Source organism: Rosa rugosa, chromosome 5, assembly GCF_958449725.1.
Source record: "Rosa rugosa chromosome 5, drRosRugo1.1, whole genome shotgun sequence".
Classification (NCBI taxonomy): domain Eukaryota; kingdom Viridiplantae; phylum Streptophyta; class Magnoliopsida; order Rosales; family Rosaceae; genus Rosa; species Rosa rugosa.
In genome coordinates this window covers 21,780,388-21,801,919 of record NC_084824.1, presented here as the reverse complement: position 1 = coordinate 21,801,919, position 21,532 = coordinate 21,780,388, and the positions used below count along the sequence as shown (strand labels likewise).

Here is a 21,532-nt window from a genome sequence, read left to right as displayed (position 1 = left end):
CTTCCCTATATAAACACCTTCTCTTCTCATTCTAAGACACACATTCACAACACAACAACAACATCTCTAAGATGATCTAAGTTCTCTCTAGAGCAAACCTCTCTAAGAGCAACTCCTCTCCCTCTCCTTCTCTTTCTCTTAGCGGTGATCTCACTCCTAGTCCTAGTCTTCTCAGAAGCCGACTTTCAGTGCCACCAAACCCTCTGTCAACGTGCTTCGGTCCTAGTCTCCTCGGGAGCCGACGGTAGTGCCGCGACCACAACGGTTACAGAACCAGCCAAGCAAGGGTAACGCCCTAGCAACCCAGCCAAGCTAAAGTCACGCTTTAGCAAGTTCTCCTCACTTCCCGGTGGTTCTCGCTCTGCTCGATCTACAACATCGAGTATCGATTTGGTGATTTTCAAGAAGCTCAGCAAAAGTCCTCGCCACGAGGCACAAAGAATCCCACGACGAGGTTGGTGCTCTCCTCGTCCACAATCGCTCAACAGAAGTCAGGTCAAGGGACACCCCCGACGACCGCACCCGAACGGTGCTGGCACGCCCGCGCAGAAAAGAGACTGTTGACCAGCTGCAGCAAAATTGGAGCCAAACAGAACCCTTTCCAAAGGGTATATGGAATCGGGCCTATCTTCGGGCTTTTGGGATTATGGAAACAAGGGCCCGGGACCGGACCATTTAAACTCAAATGGTCCAGGCTATATTTTTTTGTCTATTTTTTCTCTCAAAGCTCGATCCAGTTCGGGTTTTCGGGCTAAATGCCCAGGCCTAGTTTAATATGATAAAAATCGAGAGGGGGTTCCCCATAAGTTCCACTAGTATCAGCAAAATTCTATTCAGACCAAAGAAAGAAAGTAAAGAAGCAAAATTCAAAGAAATGGGCCTGTATAATATGGGCCGACTAAACAGAAGTACAAAACATAACGCAATCACAGCCCGTTGAGTCAAAACCCTAAATCCTCCTCTGTCTCTCTCTCTTATATTATTTCTTCGCTCTCTTTCCCTCGCCACCCAAAATCGCACACACACACTCGCCGCTCCCAAAACCCTAAGAGAGAGAGAGAGCAACAAACATGGCGGCTCCCCCGATCAAATCGGTCCAGTGCTTCGGGCGCAAGAAGACTGCGGTGGCGGTCACCTACTGCAAGGAAGGCCGCGGCTTGATCAAGATCAACGGCTGCCCAATCGAGCTCGTGGAGCCGGAGATCCTCCGCTTCAAGGCCTACGAGCCCATCCTTCTGCTCGGACGACACCGTTTCGCCGGCGTCGACATGAGGATCCGCGTCAAGGGAGGAGGCCACACTTCTCAGATCTACGCCATCCGTCAGAGCATCGCCAAGGCCTTGGTCGCTTATTACCAGAAGTTTGTGGATGAGCAGAGCAAGAAGGAAATCAAGGACATTCTCGTCAGGTATGACCGTACTCTCCTCGTCGCCGATCCAAGGCGCTGCGAGCCCAAGAAGTTTGGTGGTCGTGGTGCCAGAGCTAGGTTCCAGAAGTCTTACCGTTGAGCCTCCAATCCAATTTATGTTTCTGCTGTTTCGTCATTTCGGTTTTTGATTCGGAGCTTTAGGGAGCTTTGTTATGGATTATTATTATTATGTTTTGATATGGATTCTAAGTGTTTGGTGAACCTTGTTTCGGATATTTATGCTTAATTATATGTGATGCTACTTTGAAAAATCGATTTTGTTTGCGGCGTTTGATTCTCTGCATATCGATTAGGTTGTCGTTCAATTTTGTTTATGCTTAATTATATGTGATGCTACCTTGTGAAATGGTAGTTGTTTGTGGCCTTTGATTCTTTGCATATCTATTACCTTGTCATTCAGTTTGTTAGCCGTTGGTAGTGTCTATTCTGGTTTATTGCCATTTCTACCTAGCCAAGTTTTTAGTCTCAAGGCATCAGCTTGTTGCCTTGTACTTCCATGAGATTTGGTGAGCCTTATTTGGTTATTCTCTTTAGTACTCCGTTTCAACCATGGATTTGGATGGTCGTAGCTCCGTAACAGATCCCGTTACCCTGTTTTCGTTTGCTAGGATGACACACTTGTGATCACCATTTTAAGAATTGGAACCAAATATGGGAAATGAAACCTTTGCTTGTTCCTGATTTGCACTTTTAATTTTAAGTAGTTAGTGCTTGATTCTGATCATCATTCGCGTGAGCTCATGGGAAATGAATCTCATATCTCCCAAGTTTGAAAACCACGAAACAATCCCTACTTGAGTTTGTTCTCCTATTTCACACTTGGATTGAGAGGATGTTTTTTATCTATAATCTATAGGTTAGGTCAATTGAGTTGGCCTTTCATTTGGTCCTGGAGTCATTGCAACACTGAATTCATTTTGTTATCACAACTTCAGAAGTTGGACGGTTTCGTATAGCAGGTGTTTTGTGCATATTGCATTTGCCAAATGTTTATTTTCAGACGGCATTTTTAACGCTCTTTTAAAAGTCTTTCTGAAATCGTACAAATGATCAATCTCAAAGTTGCCCATATTTGTTAGATTCACCTATTCTGGGGATGACAAAATGACCTAGAAGCTTTGGATTTTCATGTTCTCATGTTGCTGACAAAAGCAATTTTAATTATGTAACTTGATACACATTGGACAGCCATGGCAACTCTAATTGTGAATTATTTCATTATTTGTACAGACTGCATTTTGGTTCTAATTTCCTCGCTGAACTATTGAAATAGTTGGCTTCTTATTGTTCTAAAGCACTGCTCGTTACCTTGCTGTTTTTAGCGGAGTATATCCTTTTTTATACTGCCCACATCCCATTTCCATCCACTCTGAAAACACTTGAGCGACCTTGGTTAACACACTGGGTCTTAGCCTTCTTCCCCGTACATCTGTTTCGTAGCAGGCAGATCAGCCATTGCAGTCCATTGTGTATCAGGTTACATCTTTAAAAAGTTCTATGGTATGTTAATGTAGAAGTTGTACAGTATGTTATTGTAGTGATACATCAAGTAGGTTTGATACATAAACATAATTTTTCTTCAATATGTTCCATTACATGACCTGAAGTTCAAGTTCACAGTAAAACAACCGCCATTTGAATTAGAATTGAATGCAACGTAAAATGCAAAAACGCCCTTGTGTTGAAACTGAAGTAAAATAAAGAAGCTGAACTCTTCAGCGATGCAAATCAACTACCTGTCTTGATAGGTATACAAATCAACTACTCATCTCTAACTGGGATGTTTTCGGTACAAAATTTAAAGCTGAAGAACGGTACCTATTTTCGGTACATGTCACTTTGATGTAGTTTTACCTTACCAAGTAGCTGACTGCAAATCTTGGGCCAAATTTCAGAAGCTCGACTCATTGTACCAATCTGTTGTACCCGTTGCTAAGTCATATTTGGGCCGTTCAATCAAATTGTCCACCCAAATGGGTCCAAATACAAGGATGCTTTGTTAATTGCCAAATTCAAATTGTTACAAAGGCAAGGAAAAATGTTTAAAATATTTGGGGGAAATATTCCCATACGGTTGGATAGTATAGCCGTATGGCGTACGGTTGGGGATGCCCTAAAGCGGCGGCCTTTGCCCCAATAAATCTCAACAGACCTAAACGCAGCACTCCCCTTCTTCACTCTCACACTTTGATTTTTCCCTCCCCCACTTTTCCCCCCTCTACATTCTCTTCCTTCCTCTGCTTCATTATTCTCTGTAACAGCTGGGAGCGAAAACAAAGGTACCCACATCTCCTCCTCTCTCAACTTTTTCCAATTTTAGGGTTTCTCCCTAATTGCGTGTTTGTATTTTCTACTTTTCCTCTTTTACTTTTCTGGGTTTAGATTCATTTGGGTTTTGTACTTCAGTAAAGTTCTGATTCAAGTTTGAAGTCTTGTGGTGGTTTTGAATCCTATGATTGTATAGATCCCATATTTCAGATTATCCAATTTTTAGATGCATTGGGTTGTTGCCGTTGGTTTATTTGAGAAGCTTATGTTTTCAGACGAGTAATAGAACCTAAAATGCAAACCTAATTATGTTTTCGCATTGCGAGTTGAAGATGAGGAGAGGAACTATGCATGTAACAGTTATAGAGTAAAACACTGGATCTGAGTATTTTAGGGAGAAAACTTATCCAAACACGAATGGCTATTCTTTAGTTGCATTTAAGCACCGGCAATCTTCTAAGATGCATGAAAATCACTCTTGTTTGCTGTATTGGAAGTGTGAAATATGAGCTGAAGAGAAATAAAAGATACCGGGTAATGCAAAGAAACTTGCTTTATAGTAGTTAGTGAGGTCTTTTAATTTTACTCTTGTATGCAGATGAATTTTGTGCTCGTATGAAGAGGAAAACAAATTTGACATTGTCATGCTCTTGCACTTCTCAAGTGCTTTTTTGTAGATTTTGAATTTGTTCATTTAGTGTCATCCTGCATGTTAGCAATATCTTTTTCTGTTGCCAAGAATTATGTTTTGATGAATGATAATGTTTCTGATAATATGGCCGAAAGATTTGCCTGGCAAATTCACCATTGCTATCATTTCATTTTGAAATTTGATTGTATCCCTGTTACAAGTACTGTTCAAAAAAAATAAAAATTAAGTTTACACAGGCTTCATTCACATAACTGTGGCCTCCATTTGTAGGTTTTGCTGCAATGGACACCACATCTCTGAATGCGAAACGCCGGCCATTTTCACTTAAACTATGGCCTCCTAGCCAAAATACTAGGCAAGTGCTTGTGGAGCGGATGATAAACAATCTTAGCACTAAGTCCATTTTCACTGAAAAGTATGGCACTCTGAGTAAGGAGGAGGCTGAGGAAAATGCAAAACAAATTGAGGATGTGGCTTTTGTTGCTGCAGACCAGAAGTATGAAAAGGAACCAGATGGCGATGGGGGTTCTGCAGTGCAGTTGTATGCTCGGGAATGTAGTAAGCTGCTGTTGGAAGTTCTTAAAAGGGGATCTAGTAGCAAGGAGAGTACAGTGGCATCTGACACTACACCTAAAGAAACTTTGTTTGATATATCGAAAGGCACACGGGCATTTATTGAAGCTGAGGAAGCAGAGGAACTTTTAAGGCCATTGAGGGAGCCGGGGAATGCCTACACTAAAATCTGCTTCAGCAATAGAAGCTTTGGATTAGGAGCCGCCCGTGTTGCTGAGCCCATTCTGGTTTCCCTCAAGAATCAGTTGAAAGAAGTTGACTTATCAGATTTTATAGCAGGTAGACCTGAGGCAGAAGCTCTTGAAGTCATCAGTATATTTGCAGCTGCCTTGGAAGGTAGTGCATTGAGATTTTTGGATCTCTCAAACAATGCCTTGGGCGAGAAAGGTGTTAGGGCATTTGGAGCACTCCTGAAATCACAAAGTTGCTTGGAGGAACTCTATTTGATGAATGATGGCATTTCAGAAGAAGCTGCTCAAGCAGTTCACGAGTTGATTCCTTCTACAGAGAAGCTTAGAATCCTTCATTTTCATAACAACATGACAGGAAATGAGGGGGCATTTGCTATTTCTGAGGTTGTGAAGCATTCTCCCCTTCTGGAGGATTTCCGTTGTTCCTCTACGAGGGTAGAATCTGAGGGAGGAGTTGCGTTATGTGAGGCACTGGGGACTTGTACCCATTTAAAGAAGCTGGACTTGCGGGACAACATGTTTGGCGTAGAAGGTGGAATTGCATTGAGTAGAGCTCTTTCCAAGCATGAAAATTTGAAAGAGATTTACCTCAGTTACCTGAACCTTGAAGATGAGGGTGCAGTTGCACTAGCCAATGTTCTCAAGGAATCAGCTCCTTCACTTGAAGTCTTTGACATTGCTGGCAATGACATAACAGCTAAAGCTGCTTCTGCTCTAGCAGCTTGTATAGCAGCAAAGACACTTCTCACCAAGCTGAATTTGGGTGAGAATGAACTCAAGGATGAAGGCACTATTCAGATCAGCCAGGTGTTAGATGGTCTTTCCCAGTTAGGGGAAGTTGACTTGAACACCAACAAAATAAGAAGAGCTGGAGCCCGAGTGTTGGCGCAGGCTGTGGTTCAGAAGCCTGATTTTAAGTTGCTGAACATCAATGGAAATTTCATATCTGATGAAGGCATACATGAGGTAATGGGTTTATTCAAGAAATCTCCTCACCTGCTTGGCCCTTTGGATGAGAATGACCCTGAAGGAGAGGATGATGATGCTGAAGACGATGAAGAATCTGGAGATGATGAAGTTAATGATGACGGGTTAGGATCAAAGCTGAAGAATCTCCAAGTTAACCAAGAGTAATAGAGGTAGTCTGTGTCTTAGGTGTTCTTCTAGTTCTTTTTTCCTTTTTCCAATTAGGTTCCGCAGCATTAGTACCCTCTTGAACATCTACGACTGGAAGGTTTAGTTGCAGCTTTTAGGAACTATTCCGTTGAATCGCTCAGCTATTTTGCGGAGCAGTATGAAAGCAGTCACAGGTGTTTAGTAAATGCAGGCCTACTTGGGTCTTTTGTTTGGTTTGTGGTGTTTGGTTTAGCAGTTAAGTGAACTCCTTTGCTATTCTTGTAATAGATGTGGTACTAGATGTGATATCTGAAGTTGCTATTTGAGGTTTTTCTTCGGAAATTATTTTCTGGCATGTGAGTGCATGTTAAAGCGCAAATTATGTGACCTGATTCAACAATTCTGGTTCCCCTTTTGTTAGTTTATGTTCATCCTGATTTGATAACCCTGGCTATTTTGGTTAATTATATGCTACGACTGAGGTAGAGCGATTCATAGAGGTCATGGAGTTTTACACTTACGGAGGATGAAAACCGATGCACAGTTTTAGACTCAATGAGCTGTGATACATTGGAAGCTGCAAATTTGGACTTGGAGCAACTAGAAAACATGGTTCAAATGGATGACGGGTTTCTTGGACTGGAATGCCTCCGAAAAGTGCCTTGTTACATGAGATATACATGTTGTTATACCATTAAAAGACATAATGGCATTTAGACTGCTTCTAATTCTTGTGACTATTCTCTGTCAACACTTTGTGGCTTTGTTCTTTGTTGAAGTTGACTATATTTTTCGTCAATGGTATGCCGAAACGTGGTTACAAGTTTGTCCCTTTCTTGATATATCATATGTTTTGTGAATGATATCCTTATCTTTTGTGAATAATCTTTCTGGCTTGGATTTGGATGTCTTTCTTTTATTACTAAGATAAAGTAGAGTGAAGGATAAGCTAGGCTACTAGAGGTACAGAACAGGGGACATTTTGTTCCACTATACATTTCTACTAGATGTAGAACACTCAAGATTATGATGGATACAATGCTCTAATCACTAACTCTTTCTATCATAGGAATGCACATAATGGTTGTGTTATATGAAAAACTGAAGCCTATAAGTGAATAGTCTCTACCATCCTCGGCCCTCTCAAACATTAGCTGCAATTAATTCTAATTAGCTTCCGAGCATACATACTTCACTGACTGCTTAGATGTCATCAGTGTCTGGTTCTTGTCTGGTTCATGGCTTCCTCACATTTCGGTTCCTTATAGCAATGACACTTTTGAGCTTGCGCCTTTCCGTCCGTCTTCTCTGATCAGTCTTTTACTTTTTATGGAGTGTCTCTATCATTCTATCAGGCTAGCATGATCGGTAAAACTTTGGGCTTCACTTAACAGTTAAACGCTGTAACAAAGAAAAGAAATAGACAAAAAGTGAGATTTCGGAATTGCCAGGAGCAGAGGAAAGAAAATGTCAGTTTTGAAATCACCTTTTTTTGGACATTGTTTTCCATAATTCATATTGCTCGGTGTTCATACAAGATATTGAAATAGACGAGAGAAGGGTTGCTTCATAAAAGTGAACAAGAGATGGAAGATACAGGCAGTGGTTATTCTGATCGTGTGTTAGAAAACTCCTTTCCGCAAAATTTGAGCTTCCGAGAAGGCGAGAACAGATACTGGGAGCTTTGCATGGCTTACATTTATATGGGACAGAGATTGAGCCATTGAGGAGCTGTCTATTTCTATTGGCAAGTTGATCGGTCGAAATTTCAAGACATAAATCACAGCTCTCCCAAAGTCTTTTTGGAAGCTCTATAAGCCGCAGATATTGAGAATGTATGTACAGTACTACTAAATATCTAAAGAAGTTCACAATGGAAGTGTGAAGATAACTCAACTTGAGACATCTTCAGTTTTGATGATAAGGAAATGTAGTGAAAGTTCCAGCTGCAGTACTGGTGCAACCGACTATTCTCCAGAAATGACGTCTGATTTGGCTTTGCTTGAAGCCTTGAACCAATTGAAAGGAGATGCATACATGTAACAGTAGACAAGAATATTTCAATTCAAGGTTAATTCAATCATTATATTCATCTCAGCATCCCGACTCTCTCCCCTCTCTCTCTCTCTCGCTCTGCTAGGGTTAGAGTTTGGAGTTTTTGAAAGTTGTACGGCGTCCCACTTCATGGCAGCAGCTATTGCTTCCATGACTGCCAGGCTAGCGACCAAGTTGTCGCTCAAAGAGGGTGAGGAACCGGTTGACCTGGGAAATCTTAGGGTTCTGGGGAAGGAATTTCTCGCTCGCCGTTTCTACTTTGTGGGGAAACTCAACACTTGTAGGGCGGTGGTTTTGGATTCTTTTAGGAGCGCGGTGCGTTCAATGTGGAGATTGACGGGGACTGTGGAGGTTCAACCACGCGGGGATCGTTTTCTGTTTACGTTCACTCTTGAACGTGATGTCGCCCGGGTGAAGAAGGGAGGCCCTTGGAGTTTTCAGCGGGCTAAGATTTTGTTGAATGACTACGATGGCTTTTCAATGATTGATGCAGTGAAGCTTGACTTTGTTTGGATCTGGGTTAGGATCCATGGCCTTCCACCGGGTATCTTGACGGAACCCACTGTCCGGCTGGTGGGAGGAACGATCGGTGAGGTTTTGGAGGTTGATCAACCGGCTATCCGGCGTGGTGATGCTCGGGTTCGAATTACTTTGGCCATCAATGATCCGATGCGTTTGGATCGTCGTGTTAGGGTTTCGCCCACTGATGTTCTCACTTTGAGGTTTCAGTATGAGCGGCTATTGGGGAGGTGCAGACTGTGTACCTTCTTGAACCACAGAGGACAGAGGTGTTCAAGGGAGGAGGAGGAGGAGACTGACACGGTGGTGGACGATGGTTCGCAGCAGGTTCCGAGGCTGGCTCTTCCAGGGCTCGTGTTTAGGGCTAATTCCTAGCCATCTCTTTCCTTGCCTTCGAATTTCAAGGTCCCAAATCTGTTGAAGAAGAAACCAGTGCAGATTCGTCCTCTCCCGGAGGTGGAATTTTCGCCTGGGTCTGAAGATACCTATGCTCTTGACCCTGTGGTTGGGATGCGTCGCCCTAGGGAAGAGGCGGATGAGGATGGTGGAAAACGAGCTAAACATAGCTTAGCATTGGTTCCGGGCATTCTGCAACCGGAGAACCTCGGGCTGGAATTTTCATCTGAGGGTTTGGTGGAGGTGAAGGTAAAGTCGCCTCCCAAAGTGTACAAGAAGAAGGGCAGGCCTCGAGGACATAGAAATAAGGTTAAGATGGCGATGTCTGTGAGTGAGGGTTCGGGGTCCATGGTCTCTACTGAGGATGGCGTTGGTATTGCGCCTGGACTTGAGGGAGCGACGACTCCGCCAGATTCCCGTGCTGTTTAGGAGAGGACCATGCCGCCTACTAGGTGTGATATTGCTTGTTTGTTTTGGGCGACGTACACCAGAAAGGTCTTAGGCGTCAACTGAATCAAAGAGGTGTCACACTTCGGTAGTTGTAGGGTAATTGCTTTTTAGTTTCTTCTGCTTTTGCTGGTAGTTTTTTCTTTGGTCTTGAACTTTTGTTTTCTGGATTTCCTTTTGGTTTTTGAATTCTTGATGAGCTTGCATTGTAATATGAAGGGTGCTTGTACCCCTCATGCTTGACCGAGTGAGGTCGTTATGATTTTCATCAATGGATTAGTCTTCCGTTGTCCTAAAAAAAAAAAAATCATTATATTCATCTCACAATGGGGGTATATATACAAGTACAAAGATGTAGTCTAACTCTAATAGGAAACAATCTTTCCATAATTGCAGGATTTTCTATAATTACAAGATATCCTAATTACATACGGATTTACAGCGATTCTACACTCCCCCTCAAGTTGGTGTATAGATGTCTATTATGAGCAACTTGTCAATCAAGCTGTCGAATATCTTCCTAGACACTCCTTTAGTGAGAACATCAGCTAATTGCTCCTCTAAGTTTACAAATGGAAAGCGAATAACCTTACTGTCAAGATTTTCTTTAATAAAATGACTGCCAGTCTCCACATGCTTTGTTCTATCATACTGAATTGGATTATGTGGCAGCGGTATTATCACAATGCAAATCCATAGGCCTTTTAAGCTTGTAACCCAAGTCTTTCAGGACATTACGGATCCATAATATTTCATAGACTCCATGTGCCATACCTTGAAATTCAGCTTCTGCACTTGATCTGGCAACGACTTTCTGATTTTTGCTACGCCAAGTGACAATGTTTCCTCCAACAAAAGTAAAGTACCCAGATGTAGAACATCTATCAGTTTTATCTCCACCCCAATCTGGACAAGTGAAAGTAGCCTTAAAGTTGCCTTGCGCATCTCTTATTGTTTATAGAAGTAAGAAGAGACCTTCTTTTTTTCTTCTTTTTTTGCCAGTTAGCTATGAGAATAACCGACATCATGGAGGTCACAGGTTCAAATCTCACTGGCATCATGGAAGGGGTGGAGTGAGGTTTTTTTTAAAAAAAAGACTCTTTTTTCTTCTTCTCCTTTTTATGTCTTTATTGGTAATTTAACATAAATTGCTAAAGTCAACTATAGCTTGAAAAAAGATAGAGGTCCAAATACCAATATTGGAGATATGAATAGAAGCTCCCTTACAGAAGTCATCATGCCATGATAAAGCAGCAAAAATGATCGTCGTATGTGGTTGAGATGTTCCCTGCCAAAACATTGTATTACGGTTCTTCCATATTCCCCAGATTCTCATGAGAAGCTTATCAAAAACTGCCTGACTGCCTGTTGCAGAGTTAAGGCCTTGTCCAACATCTAGGTCTTGAAATCCATGTTATGTGCAATGGATTGCCGAAAATTGTAGGGAGGTGCTGCCAGAATTGCGTGTGCAGTAGGGAATTTACAGAAAATATGTGTGCTATCTTCATACCTTGCAAGACAAAGAAGGCAATTGGTGTCCCCCGTGTATCCCTTGCGTAGTAAGGAAGTAGTTGGCAACAAGTTGTTACAAGCACTCCATGCATTGATTTGAACTTTTTCTGGAACCTTTGCTTTCCAGATTTGCTTCCATAAAGGCTTGAAAGAGTCCCCATGTGAGGTAGAAGCAAGGGTCGAACTGAGTACTTGGTCATGAGCAATCCAATATGCCGTTTTAACACTGAAAAAAAAAAACCTTTTTTCTCAGGCTTCCAATACATACAATCTTCAGTTAGCCTTCTACTCAATGGAATGCAAAGTATGTTCTCAGCAATATCATTTGGAAAAAGTGAGTGTACAATATCATGTCATATTGTATCATCAAATCTGTATCATGTGAGTTAAAGCTGGCCTTTGATTTTTGAAAAGCAAAAGCATATGTCATTTTCTTTGAAATGCATGTATACTCGGTAGCTTTTGCATTCATGATTGTTTTCATCCATATTAATTAGCTGTAAATTTTGTCTAATGTATTTCAATGAAATAATGAATTGTGGTAAAAAAAAGAGTGTCCGGAGGTATGCATATAGTATCATAGAACAGTTCATGGTGATGGAAATCAAAGGCTTGGAGGAATGAGATAATATGGAAGTCACTTTCTGGAGCAATTCAATCGGGGACAGTTTGTGTCTCTTTACAAAAACACTATTCCGATTAATGTAATATATGGTATTTTATCAGTTTGATCAATAATAATAAGTCATTTTTAATTATATCTTTCATTATTGTAAATTATTACCAAACAACAAATCCCGCGGCAAAGCACGGGTACCATTGCTAGTATTTCCAAAATATTTTCAAAAATCTCGAACATATTACTAACTTTTGTGAAATATTGCAAAATTTCCGAAAATATCGGTAATATCTCACGATATTTAATTTGTACCCAACATAAATATGACACTTCAAAAAAAACGAAATTTTTGGCCATTTATTAGATTTTTTAGTTATTGGTAAAAATACAAGGCATGATCAAGATCATGTGATCAACACTTAGACATGACCAAGGCTTGCGAAGAAATCAACTGCGAAATTTGCTTCCTTCAAATTTGCTTGTAGTAAATTCAAGTTGAAGAGCAACCCAGAGCATTTTAATTGTCCAAAGGCAGGAGATCTTCCCATTGAAGTCGTCTATACAAGTCTAGGAATGGGCAAACGGGAGTGGGGGGCGGGGTACCCACGGGTTTTCCCCTCATTTGTCAAGCGGGGGCGGGGGTGGGGTTTCCCATTACCCATGCGGGTTCCCCATTTTTTTTTTCTTTCAAACGGGGCATTTTTTATGATTTTTCTTATTCCTCATGAGGATCTGATAGTTGGATATTTGTATAATTGTGAAAAGACGATTCAAAAGGAGATCCGTAAGGATTCGACCTTTGGATCGTCGTATAATTTTGTGAGGATGATCCTAAGGGCGATCCGGGACGATCCAACCGTTGGATCTTCATATAATTTTGAGAGGATGAACCTAAGGGCGATCCGTCAGGATCCGACCGTTGGATCATCGTATAAATCGATAAAGATGATCCTCTAGGTGATCCGTAAGGATCCGACCGTTGGATCGACGTATAATTGTGATTTGTGTATTATTTTTTTATCAAAAAAGGAAAGGAAAAACATCTAAAAAGATAGAAAATAAAAAATTTCAAAATAGAAAAACAAAAAAGTAGAAAATGGCAAGCGGGGGCGGGGGTGGAAAACCCGTTCCCGCGGGGGCAGGGCGGGGAATCATACAACCTCAGAATCTTCTTCAACTTGAATTTGGTGTTACTTTGTAGTGGCAAAACTGCAGAGGCCTGTTCTTCTGGTTGAAGTTGAAACTAAACTAAAATAGCTCAAAAATGTTATTGTTGTCTCCAACTGTCGGAGTAGTAGAGACGGTAGAGCTCGAACTCGTTCTTGTTGACGGCCAAAGTTGAAAGCCCATACCGCTGTAAGTAAAATCTCATGCTTTTTAATCAACCTTTTCTTCTTTTCACCATTTGTTCAATAATATCGACCTTAATTTCCATTCTCAATACACAACTTGCAATTATAGCTAGAAAGACCCATAGTTCATGGCCAGAGCTTCATCTTCATTCTTAAGACTCTTCCGCCAAAACCCCACTCAGATACGTTACAACAGAAACCAAAGATTCTAACTTTACACAAGTCGCTCAACAAATTTGTAAGATTCTTAGAACAAAGCCCAGGTGGTTTGAAGAAGACCCTGAGTACCCTTTTCTTAATTTCTGAGAGGTTTTGAAGCACCAAAACAATGTGCTCTTCTCGCTTCATCTGGGGTTTAGCCTGAACCCATTTCCTCTTGTGGAGGCTAAGGCCTGCAATGCTGCAAAAGCTTTTCTTGATGTGTTTTATAGGTTCGAAAGGGGCTGGAGTGTGCCTGTTACTTGTTATGTGGCTCTGTCAGGGTGTCTTAGGCTGGGTGGATAGAATGTGGTGCTGTAGCTGATGTTGATGTTGAGACTCTGGGAATATTGGATTTAAGCGTTTTGTGATGATAATGAGGTTTTCAAAAGGGTATGGACTTCTCGGCAGGTTTTGGAAGATGGAATACCCCCTGGAATGCTGCTTTCGATACATTCATCTCTGGGGACTGAAGGAGAAAGAATATATGAAAGTGTCCGAATCAAAAACTGTGTCTCTGATGAAGTTCCTCATTTCAGGAGGTAATCAATTGGTTGTGCAAGAGAGGGAAGGTGTTTGAGGGTTTCCGAATTTCAAATGATCTTAAGTTTAGAGGCTATGCTCCAGATATTGTCATGTATATAGCCATGATCCATGGTCTTTGTATGATGGGTTGGCTTCGAGGGGCTAGGAAGCTATGGTTTGAGATCTTTGACAAGGGATAATATCCAAATGAGTACGATGAATTTGGAAAGAGTGGTGATTTGAACAAGCCAGGATCTTGAACAAGGAGATGTGTGATAAAGGTTGTTAACAAAACCATGATTCATGGGTTTGGAAAGAGTGGTGATTTGAACAGGCCAGGATCTTGAACAAGGAGATGTGTGATAAAGGCTGTGAAAAAACCAGTCAGTTACAACAGAATGATTTAAGGGCTTTGTTTGCATGGAAGGACTGATGAGGGCATATAAAATTGTCTGAACTTTGAAGAAATGCCCAAGAAGTATACTGTTCGTGATGTGATAACATATGATACTCTAATCCAAGGTTTCTGTTGACTATAAAGCTAAGATAGCTGAGAGTATGAACTTATTCAGAGAGTTCCTGACTCATGGTTTACAGCCATCAGCTTACTTTTATGCCCACTGACTGAAAACTTGGTCAGATGGAAGAGTAGAAGAAGCAAAAAGTTTGTGGAATGATATGAAGAATATAGGTTAGGAAACAAGTTCCGGCAGCCATAATTGTATCACTAATGGATTGTGTGATCAAGGTGATGTTGCAGAGGGAATGAATTGGTTCGTAGTGATGCTAAGCAATAAGGTAAAATCAGGGCAGAGAACCTTTTGGAGATTGATTCATTGTCTCTCACAAAGCGATAGGTTGGATGATTCTTTTACATGTTTTGGACTTTTTGTTTAGTGTAGGTTCTGTACTGGAGAACAGTATATGTTATTTTTTGGTTAATAAGCTTTGCTCAAAGAAATACCATATTGTTGTTGCATGTCTAGGGGACATCTGAGAAGGAAGTGATGTTTCAACCTGTTATGTGATCCATTCTTCCTTGCAACTTGTGAGGATATTTGCTTTCTTTCATTCTATGGCTATTAGTCACTTTCCAGCATTGCTTTCAGCCTTTCACCAACGAGAGGTTAGTAGGAATGGTCAGGCCCATTGTTTGCTCCCATGTGTCTGTAGTTTGAATCCCCTCATGGTACTTACATAGATATGTGCTAGAGTTTCCTGCCTCCTAATGATTGTTGGGTTAGGAAGTTTAGAGCATTGGTTTCCATGTTATCGATTTTGTCATCTTTGAATCCTATGAAATTGATATGAGTAACTGAGTAGGAATGTTTGTTCCTTTTCCGAGAATGTCATGAGTTTTTCTTTTGTTTGTTCTTCAAACTTGATACTTATTCTTACATGTTATGATATGAAAAATTTCAATTTTTTTCACTTTTGTCTTGCTGTCTCCCACATAAAAAATGTCAAGAACATTCTAACTCAATGGTAAATCTTATTTCCCAAATAATTTAACTCACCCACACCCTCGTCTAATGCTTCCCCAATATTTTTTCAAGAACATTCAGTGATTTGCAGTTTTAGGTTATGATCCTCCAGCTTTATTTTTGCTCAGGCACAAAAGTTAAGAGTGCTTCTGTTTTGACCCTGGTTGTATCTGTTATTTTGTGGGTCAGTTTTTTTTAGCTATGTTTAGGGTTTTGTTGATTAGATTGGCTAGTGGGTGTATTCATAAACTTGTTGTCTTGAATGTTCAATACATTGGCGAGGGTGGGAATTATGTTTGTAAATGGAAATGACTTTGGTTGATGTCTGGGCTTTGAATTTAGGATACTTTGGCTTACATTTTACTTTTGATGAAATGCTTATGAGACTATTGACCATAAATTCATTTACTTGTATAATTATATTCTATCTAAGCTTCAAAATTAAATTAATTAGCAAAATAAATCTTATCGGATGATGAGGAGGTAAGGGAGTTATCTTCTGTAGTTGTTGTTAGAAAAGTGTCACTTACAAAAGAGTCGCATGTATGTGAGTGTTGGTGGTAGGCACAGGTGGATTGGGTTGTGAGCTTCTCACAGAGCTGTGTTGTTTTTGGGAACTTGAAGTCATAGAAATTGATCACATCGAGGTTTCTAATCTCAATAGCCAATTCCTCTTCATGTTATGCTACTTGAACTTTTTGCTGCTTTGTTTTCAAATATGTCATGGGTTTTTCATTGTTTGAATTAGAGTTGGGTGAAGTTTGACTTTTATTATCCAGTTCACAGTCTTTCACTGGCTGAAGATTTAAGATTTGACACAGGAGTGTTTGAAAATGTAATGGCTGCACTACCAGAGAAATTCCAACTGCTCACATTAATTACTCAAGTGCCATTCTAGAGCTTTTTAGAGAGCTCAATTTAGAGTTTTTCTTGAGAGTGGTAGTTCAGACTAGTTGGGTTATGTGAGAATTAATTGAGTTATGATTTCTTCTAGTGTATTTTGGAATCCTTTCTTTTTCCAATAAGTCTTATTGTTATATCCGTGTCCTTAATTAATAACCTTGAGAAGAGTAGTAGCCTATCCTTGGAGGGTTGTTCTAAGAGTACTATTTAAGAGTCCTTGTCTGTACTGGAGATATCAGAGTTGATGAATAACAAAATAGCTTATGTGAGTTCTTTCTCTCATACTCTGTATCTCTGTGGAATTTTCCATTGAGTGGTGACTTTACATAATGTGTCCTTTGGAAAACACTTTAGGTGGTGAATTTTCTGTAGAGAGTGTTGGCTTGGGAAGTGAGTTCCTGTTTTGGTATCTCATCCAACCCGGTATCAAGATTGGATATATATAACTAATTCTATAAGCCTTGCTGAGGACATAAATGGTGTACTAGTTTCCTATCTCTCAATGATTTGGTTTTGTTATCTTAGGCTGAAATGCTCTGAACCCAACTTTCTCATCACGATCCTGAACTCATTCATGTTTGTGTTGAGATTATTAGGAGCTTTAACGTACAGATGGTCCCTGTTTGTGAAGTCATTGTGTACACTATATGATTTGGTCAATGAACTGTTAGTAGAGAATGAATGAGTTTCATTTGTTATCATATATATGTAGTAAATAAACTGTTGGGTGAGGGGACTGCATTAAGATGAAGAAGCACTATGCTTCTTTGGAAGGCAATGTTAGTTGCTACATTGTTATGGGAAAAAAAGAAAGAAAAAAGAAAAAATAAAAAGACTCTAAAGTCCTGCCTAACACAGATAATTTATTCATGTATGTTTAGATAGTTGGTAATTTGCAGTCTTCTCAAGATGACAACAGATATTGATGCTAATCAGAACTACAGCTTCCAGATGTGTTTTTATTTGTCCAAAATTTAATGTAATTACTTATATACCATCTACCTAGTGCATCTAGTAGTTTATCTACTTTGGCCTCATCTATCTTGATGCTCACTGCTGCTGCCATATGCTCACATGGATATAATAGTTTCCTTAGAGTTCGTCGTGTGGTCAGTCCGTATGTTATCAATATGAAAAGCAATGAAATAAAAAGTGGTTGCCTTTCATCTTTGGCTTGAACTTTCATTCTACCATCAGGGTCTTTTATTTTTACTTCTGTTTTGGTGTTATTTAACTTGATGGTCCTTTGTAAATGCCACATTAGGATTATTTCGCCTATTAGGGCAAAATGGGAGGAGGAATTTCCCCATGTCAGGCAAATAGATCTCAAGGGTTACTACAGATCACTATCCTATTCAGTTGGACTCAAACCAGTTAAGAAAGGGTCCGACTGCTTTTAAGTTTGAAAGCATTTGTGGAGCATAACTCCTCCAAAAACTGTTTTAAAGAATGGTGGAATAGTTGGGTGATTCAAGGTTGGGAAACTCAGGGGGCATTTATAAAGGGAGGCCGATTTTAGTGCGGTTTTAATTGCAAATGAGGTTGTGGTGGAAGTTAGATAAAGAGTTAGGAAGGATTGGTTTTCAAAATTTGTTTTGAGAAGGCCTATGACCATGTAGATCATGACATCTTGCTGTCTCCTGTATAAAAAATGTCAAGAACATTCTTATGCTATTGTAAATTTTATTATCATATCCTATATGATTTGACTTACCCACACCCTCGTCCCGTCCCTAATATTTTTCAAGAACATTCAGTGAGTTGCACTTTCAAGTTCTGATCCTCCTGCTTTATAGTTGTAGAAAAATTAGAGTATCCTTCATTTTTAACCCCAGAGTTTTGTTTTTGGTTGGTCAAGTGTGGTTGTTATTCATAGCCTTGTTGTCTTGAATACTCAAAAGTCAAAACTTTGGACAATGGTGTTGATTTGATGTTGATTTCTGGGTTTTGAATTTAGGATACTTTGGTTACATTTTACTTTTGATAAAATGGTTATAGACTATTGACCATAATTCATTTAGTCATATCATATATAATTATACTAAAAACTAAATGATCAGTCATTTAGTTATTACTTATCATTCTGGACTTTCTATCTAAGCATGGAAATTAAATTGGTTAGCAAAATAAATATCGTGATTTTTGTGGTCCCAGAGTGAACCCTTCTTGCCCTGTCCCTTATCGTCATGATATATTTATTGATTTTTGTTTTGGGCTTTGTTTGTAAGTTTGTTCTTGAAAATTTTGCAGCTCAGAGAAGACGTTAAAGAATGTGTGAGTGTTGGTGGTAGGGGAAGGTAGGTTGGGTTGTGAGCTGTTCGAGGACCTGGCTCTGTCTGGTTTCGGGAACCGGAAGTAGATAGGATAACATAGAGGTTTCTAATCCCGTTCAGGTTATTTTCCATGAAACTCTTTTGGTGCTTTGTTTTTAAATTTGTCATAGGTATTGTTTCATTTTTTGAATCAGAGTTAGGTGGATTGTGATGTTGCCCTGTTCAGTGTTTCACTGGCTAAAGATTATTGGTAACTAATACTGTAGTCATGGGTTAGGACATGAGTCATGAGTGTACTTAATGTCTTATCTCTCAATGCTGTGGTTTTGCTATCTTAGGGCAACTCCAACCATAGGCTCTATTTGGGGGTGCTATTCTCATTTTAGCACCCCCTTGTTGCACTATTCATATAGGACTCAATTCTCATCTCTAACCATGAGGTGCTATATAGGGGTGCTATTTTCACTATTCTTGACTAAAATATAATATGAGTATAATTTTGATGAATATTATATTAAAAATATGTTAATTTAATTAAATAAGGTAAAAATAAATAATTTAACATTTTATCATAATATTTAAAAATTATTCTTATTAACCCCTTGTTGCACTGTTTCAACGGGTATATTTTTTCCCCTCAATTTTCTGATAATTTTTTAATTTTTTTGGAACAAAAAGGAAATAATAACTCTTCAATTAATAAGAGCCGTTGATAAGTTTTTTCCCCTCAAATCTGAGCCATCAGATTGAAAATGGATCTGTTGAGTAAAAAAAAAAAAAAAAAAAAAAGGGGCACATCTGACCGTCTATATTTAAACCTGATCAATCAGGACCGCCAGTTTCATGACCGTTGGGGGTTCCAACGGTCAGCAGGGGACATAAAATGCTCGCGGGCCCCACGTCTGCAGATGAAAAAGCCCTTCACCTTCTCTCTCCAGCTCCTTGGCGCGCGTGCTGACCTTCTTCCCTTCAAATGGCGCGCGCGTCTCCTTCCTTCTCCACCCCTGGCGCGTTCCTCCCTCTTTTGGGCTGAGACAGCCCACATGCTGGGCCCCATGAACAGTGCCGAGTCCTGGTCTTGGAAAAGTCTCAAATATGAGACTTCAAATGGCTCCAAGTCTTATATTTATAAGACCAGATCCACCAAAAAGCCTTGGTTGGAGATGGAAAGTCTTATAATTGGCCAATTTTGAATTTGGCACTCCATGGTTGGAGTTGCCCTTAGGCTGAAGTTTTGTGAACCCTGGATTTATCATTGATGTTTCTGTTGAAATTATTACGATTTAACAGATGGGCCCTGTTTGTAAAGCATTCATTATATTCATTGTGTTTATGGATTTGTCAATGAACTATGGGTACAGATTGGAAGTGTCAGTTGGTATCGTGTTTCTGCTAGAAAAGAAACTGTTTGTGTTAGGTGACTGCATTAGGATAAGGAAGAAGCCCTGCTTTGTTGGAAGGTGATGATATATAGTTGCTCAAACCACTACTAGAAATCTGTTCATTTACATCACATCATTTAAATCGGTTAGACTTGCCCACGATGTAAAAAAGTAATTTAACATCGTTTTACGAAAATACCGATTTAAATGTATGTCATTAACATCAGTTCTTAAAATGACTGATGTTAAAAATTTAGTTCGAAAATTTGCGGGAACCTATATTTGCAAAAAGCGCTAAGTCTTTTAAGTGAAATGAAGAAGCGGGGACTAAAACTCAAAACTTTCACACTTAGAAAAAAAATTGCGCCCGACCCCAAAACTGAAACACAAACCCTAAGCTCAGTGTCGACCTCCATTCTCAACCCAGACTCGAGCTCCTCCTAAACTCGAGCTCCTCTTCGTCCTCCTCACCATCACAATCCTCCCTCCTCCATTCTCAGGCAGAATCTGAAGCGCCGAGATCCCGACCTCGATATAAAATTGAAGTAACAACTCTAAATCCTGAGCCCGGCCTCGATCTGAGATTGGCAGAGTTGAAGAAATTAAAGAGGAATGGTTCTTTCCTCTCAAGCCCCACCGAAGTCGGGGTTGGAACCCTAAACCCGAACACAGCAACCCAGCTGCACTCAACTGCGCCGTTTCTGACTCTCTCCGTGACTCCGTGTCTCGGTCTCCGCCGTCTCTAACTCTCCGTCTCCGCCTCTCCGGTCTCCCATATCCGAGTCTCCGTCTCCGAGCTCCAGGTATCTCTCTCTCCCAGTCTCCCTCTCCGTCTTCTTCTACTCCTCTTCCTCTTCTTCTTCTCTTCTTATCTTCTTCTTCTTAATCTGATTGATTCATGAATAACCCATTTGAAATTGAAATTGAATTCCTAGAGTAATGAAATTGTATGTATGAATGTATCCTGATAATCTGAATATGTTGGTCGATTGGAGCTACTTTCCCTCTCAACTCAAACCCTAGCCCCTCCTCCTCTTGTCTCACAGCTCGCCTGAGGCTACTGAATGCGATCATGGCCGACTTCGCCACCCAGTCGTGTGCTCGTTGCAGCAAACCCGCCAATCTTCAGTATGTCAATTTCTCACTCTCAATTTTTTTTTTTTTCAATTTCGCTAATCTTTATGATTTTTTTGATTAATAAAGCTATAATCTTGATGCTACTGAATCAGAAATACTTGATTATGAGATTTCTTGAATGTTCATGGCTTGAAAGATTGGAACTTTTGTTGAATTAAGCTTTAATTTTCCATTTGCATTGGTATTTCTTACGATCAGAACCAAAGCAAGAGCAGGATGAAAATGGCAGTGAAAGCAGTCAAAGTACTTTCAGTTATGACCAACTGAGGGTTAAATCTGACAATCCAGTAACTGGAATTGATTTTAAGAGAAGAGAGGTTGGTCATTTGTGAATGTTTTTACACTTCATCATCTGTTTTGAAATGGTAATTACATTTTCTGTTTGGCTTTGCAAGCCTACCTCTCTGATGAAGACTTTCAGACCATATTTGGGATGACGAAAGATGCTTTCTATCAACTGCCAAAATGGAAGCAAGACATGCAAAAGAAGAAAGCTGATTT

The 21,532-nt window shown here is 40.1% G+C and overlaps 2 protein-coding genes and 1 pseudogene across 2 annotated transcripts; all 3 read left to right on the top strand.

The window, feature by feature from the left end:
- Positions 1–988: 988 nt before the first annotated feature.
- Positions 989–1,680, top strand: LOC133709389 (small ribosomal subunit protein uS9-like). Its single transcript, XM_062135116.1, has one exon. The coding sequence runs from the start codon at positions 1,071–1,073 to the stop codon at positions 1,506–1,508; it is 438 nt and encodes a 145-aa protein (XP_061991100.1). The 5' UTR covers positions 989–1,070; the 3' UTR covers positions 1,509–1,680.
- A 1,804-nt stretch (positions 1,681–3,484) lies between these two features.
- LOC133709715 (RAN GTPase-activating protein 2) lies at positions 3,485–6,571 on the top strand. Its single transcript, XM_062135551.1, has 2 exons — positions 3,485–3,708; positions 4,620–6,571. Exon 2 carries the CDS (start codon positions 4,631–4,633, stop codon positions 6,245–6,247), a length of 1,617 nt encoding a protein of 538 aa, XP_061991535.1. The 5' UTR covers positions 3,485–3,708; positions 4,620–4,630; the 3' UTR covers positions 6,248–6,571.
- Positions 6,572–14,068: 7,497 nt separating this feature from the next.
- LOC133711360 (pentatricopeptide repeat-containing protein At1g62590-like) lies at positions 14,069–16,153 on the top strand (annotated as a pseudogene).
- Positions 16,154–21,532: the final 5,379 nt, after the last annotated feature.

Bases quoted from the DNA above. Each gene is read 5' to 3' on its own strand.
- LOC133709389 (XM_062135116.1), top strand. From the start codon at position 1,071: ATGGCGGCTCCCCCGATCAAATCGGTCCAGTGCTTCGGGCGCAAGAAG.
- LOC133709715 (XM_062135551.1), top strand. From the start codon at position 4,631: ATGGACACCACATCTCTGAATGCGAAACGCCGGCCATTTTCACTTAAA.